The sequence below is a fragment of the Morus notabilis genome, unplaced genomic scaffold (assembly GCF_000414095.1).
Source record: "Morus notabilis unplaced genomic scaffold, ASM41409v2 Scaffold666, whole genome shotgun sequence".
Lineage (NCBI taxonomy): Eukaryota > Viridiplantae > Streptophyta > Magnoliopsida > Rosales > Moraceae > Morus > Morus notabilis.
Genome location: NW_010359376.1, coordinates 448,628 through 464,565, shown reverse-complemented (window position 1 = coordinate 464,565; position 15,938 = coordinate 448,628). Strand labels below are relative to the sequence as shown.

Genomic DNA, 15,938 nt, shown 5'->3' with positions numbered 1-15,938 from the left:
ATCTTTTCGTCTCCCCCCACCCCCCCCCCCCCAAGCAAATCCTTTAGTATATAGCAATTTGAAAAAATTTCTTTGTAGTTTCTTCCATTATTTAAGATATGCTATCTGAGTTAACTAATAAATTTATCTTAAGTTGCTTTTAACCTTTCATTTGGATGATATACTGCTGCCGTCAAAAGTATTGCTAGGCCTTTCGTTGTTCGTTTGGTTGTTTTTACTCCATCACATACTCAAGTTTGTTTTTTTGTTTCAACCGTTGCAGGCAACTGCTGTTTACAAGGTCGCATCTATTGCTTCACAATATGGTGTTCCTGTCATTGCTGATGGTGGTATTTCAAACTCTGGGCACATAGTCAAGGCTTTGACTCTAGGGGCATCCACTGTGATGATGGGAAGCTTTTTAGCTGGAAGCACTGAGGCTCCGGGAACTTACGAGTATCAGGTATGATAAATTGGTAAACATGTTAGTTTTAGTTTCGAATCATATACACTATTAGTTCACAAATTTCTATTTCTTGTTATCTTTCTACAAGTGTCCATCTGAAGTCTAGTTTTGAGACATGAAAGTTATTCACCGTGTCCGCATTTTTTTCTGTCAATGCTTCTAATAAACAATCTTGTTTTCTTTTGCTGTATGTTTCGTAGTTCTTAACTTATCATAACCTTGTTTAAAATTTCTAATATAATATTCTTGGTTTTATGGAATCTATCTTTATTTTCAGAGTAATAGAAATCTTGTGAGTCGTGATTTATACTATATATGCTGTTATGGTTTATTAGTGTGGTTTACAATTTTGGTTATCGAAACATTTTCTCTATTCACCGCTTAGAACTATTATTTATTTTATTTTTGCTTCATACTTACGTGGCGTATACCATGGTCAGTAATATTTAACCAAGATATTTGAATGACCAGAATGGTTGCCGGGTCAAAAAATATAGAGGCATGGGCTCTCTTGAAGCAATGACAAAAGGGAGTGATGCAAGATACTTGGGTGACAAAGCCAAACTAAAAATTGCTCAAGGGGTTGTTGGGAAGGTTGCTGATAAAGGTTCTGTTTTGAAGTTCATACCTTACACAATGCAAGCAGTAAAGCAAGGCTTCCAAGATCTTGGTGCTTCTTCTCTTCAGTCTGCTCATGACCTCTTAAGATCAAAGACTTTGAGGCTAGAGGTATGATATTACTTTTATTTTTTTATTTTTTAATATAAGATGGAAGTATGATGTTCTCTAATCTATGGTTTTGTTGACTGGATTGGATCATAATATGTTATGATATTATATTAGTAAGAGCATCTCCAATGTGATGTTAAATTACATTTGGGGAAAATCAGTCTCCAATCCAATGTAATATTATTCTTGGATATAGATACACGCAAGGCCCTGCCAAGGGAGAACTTTAAAGTCTCGAGAAAGTCTTTGTTTACTTGATAGATAACCCTACTCTTTCATCTTGTAAAGTGGAGTCTTTTTTCCCGCATAATGGGACATAAGGAATAAAGCATTTATCTGAAAGGAGTTTTTAGAAGTGTTAGGTGGTACTCCTTTCGAACTGGGGAGATTCAATTTTGCAGTAAGGTTTTGGTGTGTCTTTCAGTTGCTGCTAACTCATTTTTTCCAGCAGGCTGGTTCTCGGGCTATATAATGCTAGGAAAGGGACAAATTTATGATAGCCTCTTCATTGGCCTCTCTATTTTTTTTTTTTTGGTATTTATAATGAATGTTTTGTGTGGTTTGAGCAGGTACGGACTGGAGCAGGCCAAGTGGAAGGTGGAATTCATGGGTTGGTTTCTTATGAAAAGAAGTCGTTTTGATAAAATTGATTAACAAAACATCCTTATTTATGCTATTTGGCTGGAGAGTGAGTACCCTTTGCAGTTCGTACTGCTCAGAAACAAATTGGGGGGCACTTGACAGGGATACATGCATGCTAACCCATAAAATATTTTTATGAGCCTTTTCTCTTTTGGAAGCCCAAATTTTGAGCACACCAACCAACCAACCATCGTTTTCTGTGGTCAGCATGGGGGAGCTTTTCTTGCATCTGTATTTCTTTATTTGTGCAATAAAGAGGGACATGATTATTTTTGTTTTTACCTTTATCTATATAATAAAGTTGAGCCTTTTTTTTTTTTTCGTCTAACTAGTTTAAGTATGTCAAAGTGATATCTATTGGCAATATGCAATTTTTCTTTCAAGAAGAAAATGGGGACGAATGGTTTCAACAGTTATTATTTTCAACAAAGTATATGAAGAAATGATTATGGAACATGCTACCTGGATTATTTATGCCTATGCCTCTTCTTGAGTCTGGAAAAGAGCACTGTCTTAACAGTAACATAACACGGATATTAAGGGCTCGATAGGTAATGTTTTTAAAATAGTTTTATTTTTAGTATAAAAATGAAAATGAGATTATTTTAAAAATTATTCTAAAATTGATTTTAAAATTACATTTGGTGGTCTTTCAAAAGATTAATTTGAGCATGATAAAAAAGTGAAATTATGTTTGGTTACAATTATGTTTGTTTTGAGTACATGTAATTAATAATCTTAAATTAATTTATTAAGTAATTAATAATTGATTATTAGTTAGCAAAAAAATTAATATATTAATAATATAATAATAATGGATAAATTATCATTAATGAGTTCATTAGTAATTAAACTATCTATATATAATAAATTAATATGCTAAATAATTAAAATTTAAAAATTAGTAATTAATTATAAATAATTACAATGTTAGTAATGTACTCATTTTTATTAGATTATAAGTAATTAATTAGTGTATTAAGAAAAATAATTTGTATATACATAATTTATTAATATTCCGTTTACTATTTAAATTATTTACTTTTTGTTACATAATTAAATAATTAGTTAATTAATTACTAATGTTTATTTAATAATCTATTATTTGATATATCACATGATCAATTTTTGGTAATTATTCTTTCTATAATGATTAATTACCAATTATCAACTATTAATTATTATTGATTAGTATATCACATATTGATAATTATAATTTAATATTAATTCTTAATTGAGTAATTACTATTTATTTTTTATTTATCAACTATTTTCTAATTAATAGATTATAATTAACATAATATATGATTGATTTATTAATTATTAATTATTATATTTTCTAATTAATAGATTATAATTAACATAATATATGATTGATTTATTAATTATTTATTTAATAACATATTATTACTTTTTTTATTGTTAATATGTTATAGAATTGATTTTTGGCAATTAATCTTTAACTAAATAATTATTTATTATATTATTAATAAATTAAAAACTTAATAGTAATAAATTAATATTTAATTAATAATTAAGTAATTACTATTTATTTATTAGTTATTAAGTATATTTATTTATTAATTATCAATTAATATTTTATATAATTAGTAATTAATTATTAATTATTTAATATAAATTTGTTGATAAGTACTAAAAAATAAAAACGGAAAAGGAAAAACAACTTTCAATCGTTTTCTACTTTCTCCACAAAAATCATTCTCATTGTTTTTTGTTTTCGTTTCCATTTTCAAAACTTTTATTAAACAAATACGATTTGTAGACCGTTTTCGTTTTCGTGCCTCAAAAAACGTGCAGAAACGTTTTTGAAAATAATTCCAAACGCACCCTAAGTGATATGTTGCTTGCTTCTTACCTATAGACATTCGACGTGTATGCTCAGGTGAGTCATTAAATTAAAGGCATTACTACTAGGCTAGTCATTTTTAATACTATAGTCAAGGACAATCTTCTAAGAAATCCAAGGTCTAAACAAAATTCTGAACGGGAATATGATTTATAGAAGGTAAATACTTCAAAAGTACATTATATACTCGTTGAAAAATGAGAAATAAGTAGACAAATGGTATGTACACAGCTTATTTTCTGATGCTAATATACACAAATTTGTCTTTTTTCCATTACATTATATGAAAAAATTGAGTGCATAAGCATAAAGTTTAGTTTTTGTAATACCATCTGCATAAGACGATTTAAACTCGGCAAGATACCGTATCCTCTAAATCAACGCACAAATGCGGAAAAAGAAAACTAATAACTGAAAACAAGAAGAAATATACTCTTTATTTCTTTTTGAAAATATCCACAAGAAAGAGACCATTTTATTATGAAGCTCTAAAAGGAATTTAAATGCAAAACCGCTAACCTCATACCATGTTATCAAATGAAAAGGATGATCAAACTACGCAGATTTACATATCAAGGTGAACAACGGGTTCTTCAAGTACCCCCATTGCGACATTGATCATCTCGTTTGAGGTAAAACCATCATCATTGGCGTAAAATAGGTGCAAAACTTGGCTCATTTTCCAGAACAAGTCCTTGCAAGCCCTCGGGACTATGCTGTCCTTGTCCTGCAAAACTAGTCTCAGCAGTTCTCTCTTCTGACTCTTCACAATACTCTTCATTTCATTGATGGTCACTTCTTCGGTAGCTGACCCAGAACCATGAATTAGGCTTAGTGATACAGCATTCAGTTTACCTTCCTTGGATTCTCTCTGTAATACATCCAGGAGCTATTAGCAGGCTACTAAACAATTAAAAAAAAAATGGTCACTTGTCTTTCTCATTTGGCTAAGATGAACTGTTCTTTACCTTAAAACCTTGAATGTCGTTGAGAAGACGTCCGGAAGTGCTCATCAGTCTATATAGATGATGGAGCTCGGGATGTCCTACAACGTCGTCGGAAAGTTTAGGCCCCACAAAGTAAAGAGCTGGAAGGACTATGGGTCCTAGGGCAAATGAGACGTATCCATTTGTCATATACTCATCGATTGTTGGCACAGACTTGTATTTCGTCCATTGAGCTTCTCTCAACATGGATTTCAGCAAATCCAGCCACTGCATTTCAACACATGCAAAGTTACATCCTCGCTTAAAAAGGAATTTTAACACTGTCGCCTCCTAAGCTGTTCATGGTTTCTTACTTTCGTCCTTAGGCCTTTTTTCTTCACAATTTAGTCCCTGAATTTCTAAAAGAGTAGCAATTAACCGCAATAGTTAACCTAAGTTAAATTCTAGGGAACTCTAGGACTATTTCAGGCACAATGTTTTTCAGAATGAAAAGGTGGAAGTGTTAAACTACGAGAAGTTCAGGTAGACAGGTGCTATAGACATTATTCCGTTCAAAATTAAATCAGGTACAATTGCTATTATTTTGAAAATTAAATTGCTGGTACGGAATCCATAAAAGTGTTTGCTAGTAGGGAAAACAATGATAACATGAACAAGGTCAAGATTGCAACTCACAATCTCAATTACGTGATTTTTCGCACTACGTCCTTGCAGCACGACTGCTTTGGCTCCGATTTCAGAAATTGTGTTATGAAGTGCTGAAAAGATAATTTCAACTTGCTTGGAGCAACAATCAACACTCAGATTGACATCCCACCTGTGCTTCAAGTACAACTAACACAATCACTTTTGACTGAACAAAAAAGAAAAAGAAGAAACTTGGGATGCATAAGCAGAATGCATAGGAATTGTTAAAAAGGGAAACATACTTTTCCATCAATTGTATGAGGTTTAAAAGTTCTTCTTCTGAACCTCCAACATCAAAGAAATCATCAACCACTGTTGTGAGGACGCCATTTTTAGCCCACGAAATGCGTGCATCCGATAATTCAGAAGCAAAAAGGGTAGCGGCAGCAGAAAAGTAACAGTATGCCAGCTTCTGCCTGGCAAACTTTAGCTTGTCCAATCTATTCTCTATAACCCACCTGCTTGAGCTTCCACATGTTAGAGCTTGCTTGGGTCAAAAGAAAAACTGTTCCTTCAAAATAGTAAGACAACAAATGGCTTGTATGTTTGTTAATCTCAGTGGCCTTTCCTTTTTCTATATCCTTAATTTTTTTAATAGGAAAAATTACGCCAACACCCCTAGTTTTTGTCAGTATTATAGTGACACCTGCTTGACCAAACTTAATATCAGCGACACCCCATTGACCTCAGAATTTCACACTAACACTTTTGTCAGTTGAAAGCATGAGCATCTTCTGTTTTTGATCGCTATTTTCTGAAGATACCTAAAGATACCCCTGTCAAGGTAAACTTTCATCTTTCATATATGTAGGCTGATGGAAAACTAGGGGTAGATGCTAAGAAGATGAATCCCAGGTTAACACGAAAAAAAAAAAAAAAAAAAAAAAAAAAAAGGGTGAAGTGAAAAAAAAAGAAAACCAGGTTAAAAAAAAAAAAAAAAAAAAAAAAAAAAAAAAAAAAAGAGAGAAGGTTTTCTTAGCTTCATTTCTCAACTTTTCTAGTCAAGCACTGATACTTTTAGGGACAATTCTCAGAAAATTCCATGAAGATATCATGATTCCTGTTAGGAAATACGCACTTGGAAAGATTTTTGAGTTCCTCACGATGTATTGACTGGCACATGTTGAAATCTTCAATTGCTAAGTCAAGGAAATATTTGTTGCGGACATTTGAAGAACTGAAACAAAGAGTACAAAAATGTGACTATTTAAAGTAATTGAGCATAAAAAAGTTCTTAAAAGGAGGAAGGTCAATGAAAGGATCAAAATCGAAAAAGTTCACCGATAAGAAGTTTTCAGAATCTTCATACTATCGGTCTCATAATGCTCTATGGCTCTCCTGCTTGACAGTCGTCCCAAGTTCGCATAGTATGGCATCTTAAGAGCGTCATTTACCTGAAACAAAGAAAGAATAACTTTCCAGGTATTACCTTCGCAAACGTCACAATTGAATATGTAAGAGAAACTTAAGTAGGAAACTACCTCCTGGCAAATGTATTTATTGAGTTTGTGATCTGCGTTGGTGGAAATACTAGATAGTTCTTGTTTTAGATAACTACTTGTCCTTAAATTTTGTTTCTCGAGGTCAGATTCCTCCGGATGTATGATGATCTCCGATGCCCTAAATATTTCTAAGATAGCACCAATGTCCTTCATATGTCCACCAAGGTAATCGATAATGTGATCTTCCGAGAATTGAGTCAATGGGTCTACATCACAGAATTAAATCTCTTAAGCATGTGTTGCACGAAAAATTTGTAAACACGAAGACTTCTAAACTGTGAAACACCTGAAGATACATCATATCCACTAATACGTAACAAACGAAATGCCATTGCGCAAATGGAACTATCTAAAAGTATGCTCTCCTCCCCTTGCAGCCACAACCTGTTCATTGGCTAATGTCAAGCTTCGAAATAAAAGGCGCCAGCAAGCTTACTTTAAAAAAAAAAAAAAAATTAAAAAGGAAAAATTAAAACTTTACCATTTTTGCTTTCAAAAAAAAAAAAAAAAAAAACTTTAGCATTCTTGAAGGGCCCTTTCATTATTATCGGCAAAAAAAGGGGAAAAAAAAAAATCAAGAAACTTACCTATATGTTTCATCCAGTACACTTCGGATTTCTTCTTTGAAATGCCGGTCAATTCCCAACCTTTGAAGATTGTCGACCATCAAGAGACGGACATACATATCTAAAGGATATACCGCTGGAACTGGGGAGGAAAAAAAAGATGTAAGAACGATGTGATTTGAAACCAAGAAACCCACACAAAAGTTAAAGATGGAGGAACCTGCACTTCCAAAATTTTCTAAGACGGAGCACAGGTACTTAAGACAATCAGCATTCTTGAGGTTTGTAAAAGCAACCGCTGTGGTGGAAGGTGAATTAAACAGGGAACCATTTTTCCTTTGGTACTTCATAACCGCCTCCCAATCCACTGACTTTCCGATCCCTTCTGAAATGTATGCTAAGTACGCTCTCTGTCCCTCCGAATTGCTTCCATAGGCACTTATAGTGACAAGGCAGTGAGGAAAATTGAGTTAGGATGAATTTTTAAGTTAATGTATATAATTATCACAAAAGCAATAAACTCCCAACTGTCAGATTTGAATTAGTAGCGCATTTTTGTTCAAAGGCATTCTTCTAAATCAATAAAAAAACAATATCACAATTCCATAAGAAAATGATATAAACAATCTTGTAATAATCCGATTAACAGTCAAGGAAAGGCTTCCTACTTAAGATAGAATATCTCTCTCTCTTTTGTGCTATAACTAAGCTCTTCCTTAGCTGGGTGGTAATGGACCATAATAGGTTCTCCTTTGTTTATAACTTTGTTTTATGGATTTTTTACTGTCGGGTGTCGAATGAATGTGCAAGAGAAAAGAAAAGGATATAAACAAATTCAAATCAATAATATTAAAGAAAGGGGAAAAAGTTACCTCTTAAGTTCCAGCTCTCTTTTATGGATCAGGGCATCAAAATTTGAGGGTTCCATAGAAAAATTCAGATCCAAATTCTTAGCATATTCAATCATAGTGGGAAATATGACTTCAAATCCAACAGGAGAATATTGCTTGTCATCAGTAACTGAAGCTAGATTTGCCTCAATAAAATGTAGGCCTGAAACAGGATGAGATTATATCACCAACTCTACGTAGTAAAATGATTTTCGAAAGAACAAAATCATTAATATATACCTTTGTTTATTTGTTCTTCACCAACGTTCCATTGTTTCAATGCGAGGACACTTGCTAAAGTAGATAACAAAGCATCCTTCATGAGCAAGGAATGGTGATGAGGAAGACCCCACGCGCCATTGGAGTGTTGATTCTCCAGTAACCAATTTACACATTGAGGGAAAAAGGGGTCCCGTGCAGAACTCGGAGAAGGGACCATTGCCACCCAGGCAGTGTCGTAGGAGGAAACTGAGAGTTCAACCTTATTGAACATACTTTCGATTTTGTCTTTTGTCTCCTCAAAATTCTGCTCAAAAAATTAAAAAGAACATCACTTCACAATATATTCAAATGGAAAAATAGAATACAAGAAATTATAAATTTAAGAGTTGTCGTACCAAAGAGGAAGCATTGCCTTTTTTCGCTTCATTTGATCTTTGTACTGGAAAATCTGTCACTAACAAATTCAGTGCAGATTTACTTACTTTTACACAAGTATTCAAGGAATCAAACTTAGTTACTCAAACAGCAGCCTGACATATATAAATATTAGATACACATATATAACTAAAAACAACATTTTGGGGTGGGGAATTTGTAGAAAAAATAGCGAAAGTAACAAGTTTATAATAAGTATTCTATTCAGAGACTGTCACATCTTTGTGGTTAAACATGCAAGTTTCAACACTTTAAAAAAAAAAAAAAAGTTGCAACATAAATACATGAATATAGTATGTTCTTGGAAACACCAAAGAGACAATGATAGAGAGAAACTGTCTCATTTCAAACCCTTCACTCAATGAGTTACCACAAATTAATTAAATTGCGTATGATTTTCAAGATAGTCACAACTCAAGACCATGAAAAGTGGTACTCTAATTCCCCAACTGGGTATCATTCATGATACATTAAAAACCACAAAATAGGATTAAAAAACCAACCTCCATATCAAAAGATTCAGTCAACTATTTTATGAGCAAATTATATAGTTCATATCTCATTTCGTATCTTATACAAACACATCAAACAGTTAAAAAATCAGACTTGAGAGATAGTTATGCACAAATTGTTTTCATCATCATGCACACAAAAGAAAATATCTGATGCATTACTATTACTACCCAAGATTCAACAACCCCATATGAGAGAGAGAGAGAGAGAGATAAAACCTGACGAAGATGAAATGGTGGTACACCTGAGGTGGAGAGACATGGTTGTCTGAGGACCGGCGGAGAGAAAGAGAGAGAGAGAGAGAGAGAGAGAGAGAGAGAGAGCCTTAAAAGCAATAAAGTAGGAGCCAACTAGCGAAGCAAGAAAAGGTTGTACACATATATAGTCCAAACGGTAAGAGGTGGATAAACGACAAAAATATGTCACAGACAAACACAGAATTAGTAACGCGTTTATGGTGTCGTTGTCAAAGTTGTTGATGTTCATTTGGATTGGAATCTGTTTTGCACTTATATTTGGGTGTTTTAAGATTATTCTGGCGTGGTAAAAATAGAATAATGATTTTATTTTTATTTTTTTAATTATTAAATCTGTATCAAAAGTTGATCTTATTTGTTGACCGGCTAATCAGGAATGGTCCTACTCCTTAAAAGGGTTTTCAATTATTTTCCTTTCTTTGGCCAACAAAAGAAACCAACCACCAATTGAAATACTGACATTATAAAAAGGAAGTAAAATAATTTAAAAAAAAACAAAGAAAAGGAAAAGGAAAGTGCACTGTCCTAATTAAACTTAGAATGGTCCACGACAACTTTTCTAATTAAAGGATATGTAATTGAAGGTAATGAAAAGGATAATGAGTTTAAAAAGGAATGTAAATGAATAAGAAATTTTCTTTTTATATTTTTCTAATGTTATTTATCCATTATATTGTGGATTGGAAACAATTTAATCTTTCTTTTAGTGTTTACTAAATTTAAATATAGAAGCTTTATCAATTTAATTACTAAAATATCTTTTACACATAATTAGATAATTATTTGTTTCATAGTAAGAAAAAAAGTAGATTCATATTTATTCTAATTATTCAATATTACTACTAATGAAAAAGTTATGGTTGATATTCACTTTTCTTATTCTGTAATAGTAAAGGAGGATTTCGAGATATGTTAAAGAAAAAAAAAACGATTTCATATTTTTATTAAGTTCTGTTAATTTTTTTCCCCTTGATTATGATTTACAGATAGTCAAAAACAGTGCAATACTGATAAGTTTTTATTTTTTATTTTTTTTAATAGACTACTATTAAAAGTTCCCTTCTCTCCTTTGGAGCATCCTGTTTGGTTGCCTTTATAAATTAAAACAAAAACAAAAAAACAAAATTGATGGCAAAATTGAAGTGGAAAGAAAGGGATATTCTGGGTAGATGTTCAATCTTATCTTATTCTATTAAATATAATAATGAAAACTTTGCCTAAAAAAACAATGAATAATATTTTTGTTTCTTAAAGTAAAACAAATTGGCATTGGACTTATATGCTAGATAGCTCTTCGTTATAAAAAAAAAAAAAAAAAAAAAAAAAAAATAGCTATGCGTTGAAACTTGAAAGTTGTATTAAGTATGCATCCCATATTTTGGAATTAGCGTCGGCTTACAAATAGTATATTTGTTTTTTCCAGCAGAAGATAGTATATTTATTTATTTATCTTTTAGATTTTGAGGGGTATATTTAGGCCTCGTTCACTTCGCAGATTCGAGTTTTCAATTTGAGTTGAGATGTGACATTTTCTGAAAGCTTTTCACTGTAGCAGAAAAAATTAAATGTAATATTTTTTAAGAGTTTTTTACTGTAAAAATCTAAAACTAAAAACTCGAATCGATAAAATGAACGAGGTCTTAGTACCTTTCAAACTAAATAACAGAATAGAATTACATCACTACCTAAGTTAGTTAACACTTTGTAACACAATATAATATGCACTGCAAATAACGTCATGAAGCCTGCATGTCCTATATGTGCACGCAGTGTCTTAAATTTGAATTTAGAAAGCATTCTGATTTTTGTACCTTTTGTTTTCTTTAGGTATCATTTTAATTTTTTGTTTGGAACCTTCTCAGTATGTCAATATATCAGTTTTTTTTTTCATTAAATCTGTATAAAATCACATAAAAATTAAAAAATATATAAATTTAATGATTTAAAAAACTTGACTTACCAATACAGCAAACAAGCATACTAAAAAATATTTTTTTTTGTTTTTTAAAACTACTAAAAGAACGAAGGATTTTTGTTTTAAATATTTATAAAATCATCTCAGCTCGGGTCCCTTGGTGCTAAGAAATTGTTGTTTGTGTAAGCTAAAATTTTCTCATTTGTGGTTATAACCTGTCTCTTCAGGAATTGGAAAAGAGAAGTGCCTACTTCATTTTCATTTTCATAAATTGTGACGCGTGGCCAAAAAACTCACCTCCTATTTAGCAGATAACCCTGTTTTTTGGTCTTCTAATGATAATGATAAACAACCCCGTGTTTTGATCTTTTAAGAGCCCGTTTGTTTTTTATATTTATCAATGATTCTGAATCATAATTCATGATTCTCTACAATTTTTTTTTTTCACAAAAAATATACGTAAAACGAGAATGATTCTAAATACACGAACCAAACGAACACTAATGACATCAATGTTTCCTAACAGCGTTTGCAATAACTACCCTCATCTCTCTCCCTCTATGGCAAGGCCGAAAAGAGCCTCACAAATGACCTTGTGACACGACGGCAACGCTCAGTTGATGGCCAAGAGTAGTGGGTTTGGTGATGAAGGGGGTGATGGTTGTTGCTAAGGGGGGAAGGGAAGACAGGGTTAGCGTGTTTAGAACAAAAAAAAAAAAATCATTTTATTTTTGAGGGGTAAATTTACAAATTAGTTTTCTGTGTTATTGGTTCATGAACTTTCTAATGAGTGACTTTGTTCTTAAACTCATTTTTTTGGTTCATGAATTCTCAAAAATATTGGCATTTGGTCCTAATCGATAACATCCACGAAATTTTCAACAAAATTGTTATATGGAACACACAACCTTTTTTTTTATTTTTTTTTATTTTTACAAGATAACTCTGAAAATTTACAAAATATATATAGTTTCATTTAAAAGGGTATAAAGGACAAATAATTAGATAATAGTATTTGCCACTTGAGGCTAGCTCAAGTCATTGGGTGCGTAAATGTGTGAGTGTGCGATTTAGGCTTCAAATATGATTGTTTTAATATAATGAGTCATAGACCCCACACACCGTATCTAATAGGGAAAAAAAGGGAGGATACCATTGCATTACAATTTACAACCCAAGAATGAGCAAATGTCCCCAAAATGCAATCTTGGAACATCCTTGATCAATTCTTCCCAATTATTTCAAACACCCATGTTTGACCAAACAAACATCTTGAAGCTAAGAATCTGGCCTCAGTTCTCAATTAACAACAAAGAAAAATATTTTTTTCTCATTCAAAATTTCAGGAATGTTTGGAAGCACTCCGATCAAGTGATCGTGGGCTCGGGTTCTTCTGAAGCAAATAAGGTGGAAGGAAAGAAGGGATGAAGAATGCCAAACCCAGACAAAGTATTACCAAGACTACCACCCACCAAGCTTTGTGTGGAATACCCAACAACAGTTCATCACAAACTGCAACGAATATAAAATGGATAATGTTTAGCGTAAAAGCAAACTAAAAAATGGTTGAGCAGTATAATGCACAAATACAAAAAGGAAGGGAAAAGGGGGAGAAAAATTCTCGAGGATTTGATATGAATAGTCCCCAAGTCAATCAGGCTTCCAGATTGATTATAATTTTCCATCTAAATCACATTCTGAAATGAAATTCATTCTCCTTTTTATTTTTTTGGTTTACAACTGTTACTAATAGAAACAGGATTCCTTCATACGACAAAGAGATGCGAGTGTTTCAAAAGAATAAGGGAAAGCAATATAGGATCTACTAATTTCAAAGGAACAATAGTCAAATAAAAGATGGCACTACCTATGTTGAAAAGGATGAATTCTCTCTCCAAAACATTAGGTATCGCAACAAACCCCTCGGACTCCACACTAACCAAGACATACATTCCATCCTGCACGGCACAAACGTTTTAGGTAACGTTTGGTTCATAGATTTAGAATTATGATTCATGATTCTGATTTTTGAAATTTAAATATTTTATGAGAGAAAAATAAGAATCATGAACCATGATTCAGAACTAGGAAATGATACATGAAACAAACATCCCCTTAGTCTATTTCATAACAACAGAAATGTGTTAATCAAAGTTTCAAAGGCGACCACAAACCTGATCGGAATCAAGAGCATCGGTCTTGAAAATGATCTTTTCCGTGTTGAGCAATCTTCTATTCGTGTGCAGCGCCAAATCCAACTTGTCTCTCCTCAATTCTAAGGAAAAGCTGGCTGGTATCTATTAATAACGCCAAAAACCCAGTTGAGATTTTATATAGAGAAAGCTGAATGAAGGGAAGAGCAACTATGTAGAGGCATGGAATACATACAGAAGCCGGATACGATATCTTTACTTCATACAACGTATAAGATTTAAGCCCTCGTAGCTCGTAAAGTCGCGAGCCCATTTGAAGAGGCAGCGTTTCCCTCCAAAGTTCCTCCCCGACATTCAGAACTTTGCCGTCTATCCTGTGCAATTGATCAACCACCAAAACTTGACAATGAAATCGACTAGACCTAAGCGGTTGTCGAAATGTAGATATAATCAAAACAAAATCTGACATACTAACGTATTTCCGCAGCTGCAAATTCGGCAAACAATAAGGGTGTGGAAGATATAGAGCAGAACGAACAAGTTAGGAAATTCTACAAGACGCATTTTGTATAAACAAATTCTTCAACTCTTCAGCGTGGAAAACTGCGAAAATGCAGCTCCGCAATTGATTCAACTGTGGTCTATATCATCTCCTGTTTACACATGAACCGGAAAAACAATGATCGTTGTTAAGGACCCATAAGATGAAGCAACAGAACATTGGAATTAGGCAAAAACTCTCGCATTATCGGAGAGTTTGTTTTCTGGTTTTGATCCCATGAGTTCTCTGTCATGAGCTTCTTGACACATTTCATCAAACAGTTTATGTGCAATAACAAACTTGTGCTTTTGAAACTCTCACAAAAAATAAATAATAATGATAATAATAATCCTCACCCGTCACCAATTGCGCAGAGAGAGAATGGGAGTCGAGAGGAAGAAGAGTCTCTAGCGGCTCCACTACGAACAAGAACCAACAACCAACACTCCACAGTATTTCTCAAACGACAGTAAAATTTGGTTTTGTAGATGTTTTTTCTCTTTTTAATTTTTGTTTTATTTTATTTTTTTGAAGATTACACTATCTTGGGATGAATTCTACGAAGACATGAAAAGGGTAAAATACAAAAAAAAAAAAAAAAAAAAAAAAAAAAAGGAAAAAAAAAAAAAAAAAAAAAAAAAAAAAAAACACAAGGAAAACCCGACAAACCGACCGTTCTGCATCCATATAGTAGATATATATATATTATATGGTATCTAATCAAACGACAAGTCGTACATTTCACCTTGTATTAGAATCCGGTTAGAGATATTGACATGATATACTTAATAAAATAAGGGTAATATTCTCTTAATAAGTCAGTTTTATTAGGTTGAGTTAGACTTACCCCTAAGTGAGGGTTATGCAATAAGATTAGAAATATGAGGGGCAAACAAAAACAAAAATAAAATATAACTCTTAAAATATAAACGATAAGTGCCCATGGGACTTTTAACGAGAAACTCATAATTAAAAATCACAAATCGACAAAACAAAATAAGACCATAAATCTACAGTTCAATGTAGCACCAAATAAAATACTTAAATGATACAACCATCATCAGTCACATCCCTATCGAAAACAATCCAGTCAGAATCTTACATAACTGAAGAAGAGGACCGAAAGAAGGGATAGGTCTCTAACACGTTGCGCACTGTGAGACGTCTACTCCTCATCCGAAAGATTACACTGTACTTCGCCTAGGAATGGGAAGAAAAAGGGGTGAGCATGCAATGCTCAGTAGGAGAACTATTACTCACCTTTAGTTTTTTTTATTTATTGTTACGAATTAAACTTGCATGGTTAGTAATTTTTATGTTTTATGTATAATGAGTCAGATGATCAGTGTCGGTGAGATAACCCAATCCGTACGCTCGTGACGAAAAACCCCCGAAGGGCGCGGTGATTCAGAGGCACTGATAGCAAAGAGCTCTATCTCGGGATCTCTACCAGATCAGTTCTCAAACCACGGGCAAGGGTGAACTGTCGTTCCGAGCCCTCACCAAGACGCAACCACTGTACAATAACCTTGGGGATTCTCAATCCCGGAAAGCATCATCACCTCTCCACTCTTTTACTTTTTTGGGTCCACACCCAGGGGTGGTGAACGGCCACACCTAGTGTTAG

At 33.0% G+C, this 15,938-nt stretch overlaps 3 protein-coding genes across 4 annotated transcripts in view; 1 reads left to right on the top strand and 2 right to left on the bottom strand.

Moving 5' to 3' along the window:
- The window catches only part of LOC21402194 (inosine-5'-monophosphate dehydrogenase 2), a 3,770-nt gene extending 1,560 nt beyond the window's left edge, over positions 1–2,210 (top strand). The window contains exons 3-5 of the mRNA XM_010094186.2: positions 263–442; positions 917–1,174; positions 1,744–2,210. Of these exons, the coding sequence (XP_010092488.1) occupies positions 263–442; positions 917–1,174; positions 1,744–1,815 (510 nt within the window). The 3' untranslated portion in view covers positions 1,816–2,210. The remainder of the gene's footprint in view (positions 1–262; positions 443–916; positions 1,175–1,743) is intronic.
- A 1,885-nt stretch (positions 2,211–4,095) lies between these two features.
- On the bottom strand, positions 4,096–9,804 carry LOC21402193 (ent-kaur-16-ene synthase, chloroplastic). Of its 2 annotated transcripts, none has more exons than XM_024163032.1 (14): positions 9,664–9,804; positions 8,893–8,951; positions 8,516–8,801; positions 8,258–8,438; positions 7,606–7,823; positions 7,407–7,527; positions 7,106–7,203; positions 6,799–7,025; positions 6,599–6,711; positions 6,396–6,494; positions 5,560–5,775; positions 5,306–5,447; positions 4,652–4,897; positions 4,096–4,554 (listed from the first exon to the last, which is right to left on the bottom strand). In XM_024163032.1, the coding sequence occupies exons 1-14, from the start codon at positions 9,704–9,706 to the stop codon at positions 4,249–4,251; spliced, it is 2,355 nt and encodes a 784-aa protein (XP_024018800.1). In that variant the 5' UTR covers positions 9,707–9,804; the 3' UTR covers positions 4,096–4,248. The 2 variants fall into 2 exon arrangements, with proteins under 2 accessions (XP_024018800.1, XP_024018801.1); XM_024163033.1 differs by having other exon boundaries at positions 8,893–8,945.
- A 2,865-nt stretch (positions 9,805–12,669) lies between these two features.
- LOC21402192 lies at positions 12,670–14,872 on the bottom strand. Its single transcript, XM_024163064.1, has 6 exons — positions 14,668–14,872; positions 14,246–14,423; positions 14,006–14,144; positions 13,792–13,914; positions 13,485–13,575; positions 12,670–13,129 (listed from the first exon to the last, which is right to left on the bottom strand). The coding sequence occupies exons 2-6, from the start codon at positions 14,332–14,334 to the stop codon at positions 12,960–12,962; spliced, it is 612 nt and encodes a 203-aa protein (XP_024018832.1). The 5' UTR covers positions 14,335–14,423; positions 14,668–14,872; the 3' UTR covers positions 12,670–12,959.
- Between the last annotated feature and the right edge of the window lie 1,066 nt (positions 14,873–15,938).

Excerpts from the sequence above, each read along its gene's own strand:
- LOC21402193 (XM_024163032.1), bottom strand. The coding sequence starts at position 9,706 with ATGTCTCTCCACCTCAGGTGTACCACCATTTCATCTTCGTCAG. Across the intron at positions 7,824-8,257 it reads AGAGAGCTGGAACTTAAGAG|TGCCTATGGAAGCAATTCGG; the intron begins GTAACTTTTTCC and ends TGTCACTATAAG. Across the intron at positions 6,495-6,598 it reads ATTCTGAAAACTTCTTATCG|TTCTTCAAATGTCCGCAACA; the intron begins GTGAACTTTTTC and ends TCTTTGTTTCAG.
- LOC21402192 (XM_024163064.1), bottom strand. The coding sequence starts at position 14,334 with ATGCGTCTTGTAGAATTTCCTAACTTGTTCGTTCTGCTCTATATCTTC. Across the intron at positions 14,145-14,245 it reads ATTTGCAGCTGCGGAAATAC|GATAGACGGCAAAGTTCTGA; the intron begins GTTAGTATGTCA and ends TCAATTGCACAG. Across the intron at positions 13,915-14,005 it reads AGATATCGTATCCGGCTTCT|ATACCAGCCAGCTTTTCCTT; the intron begins GTATGTATTCCA and ends CGTTATTAATAG.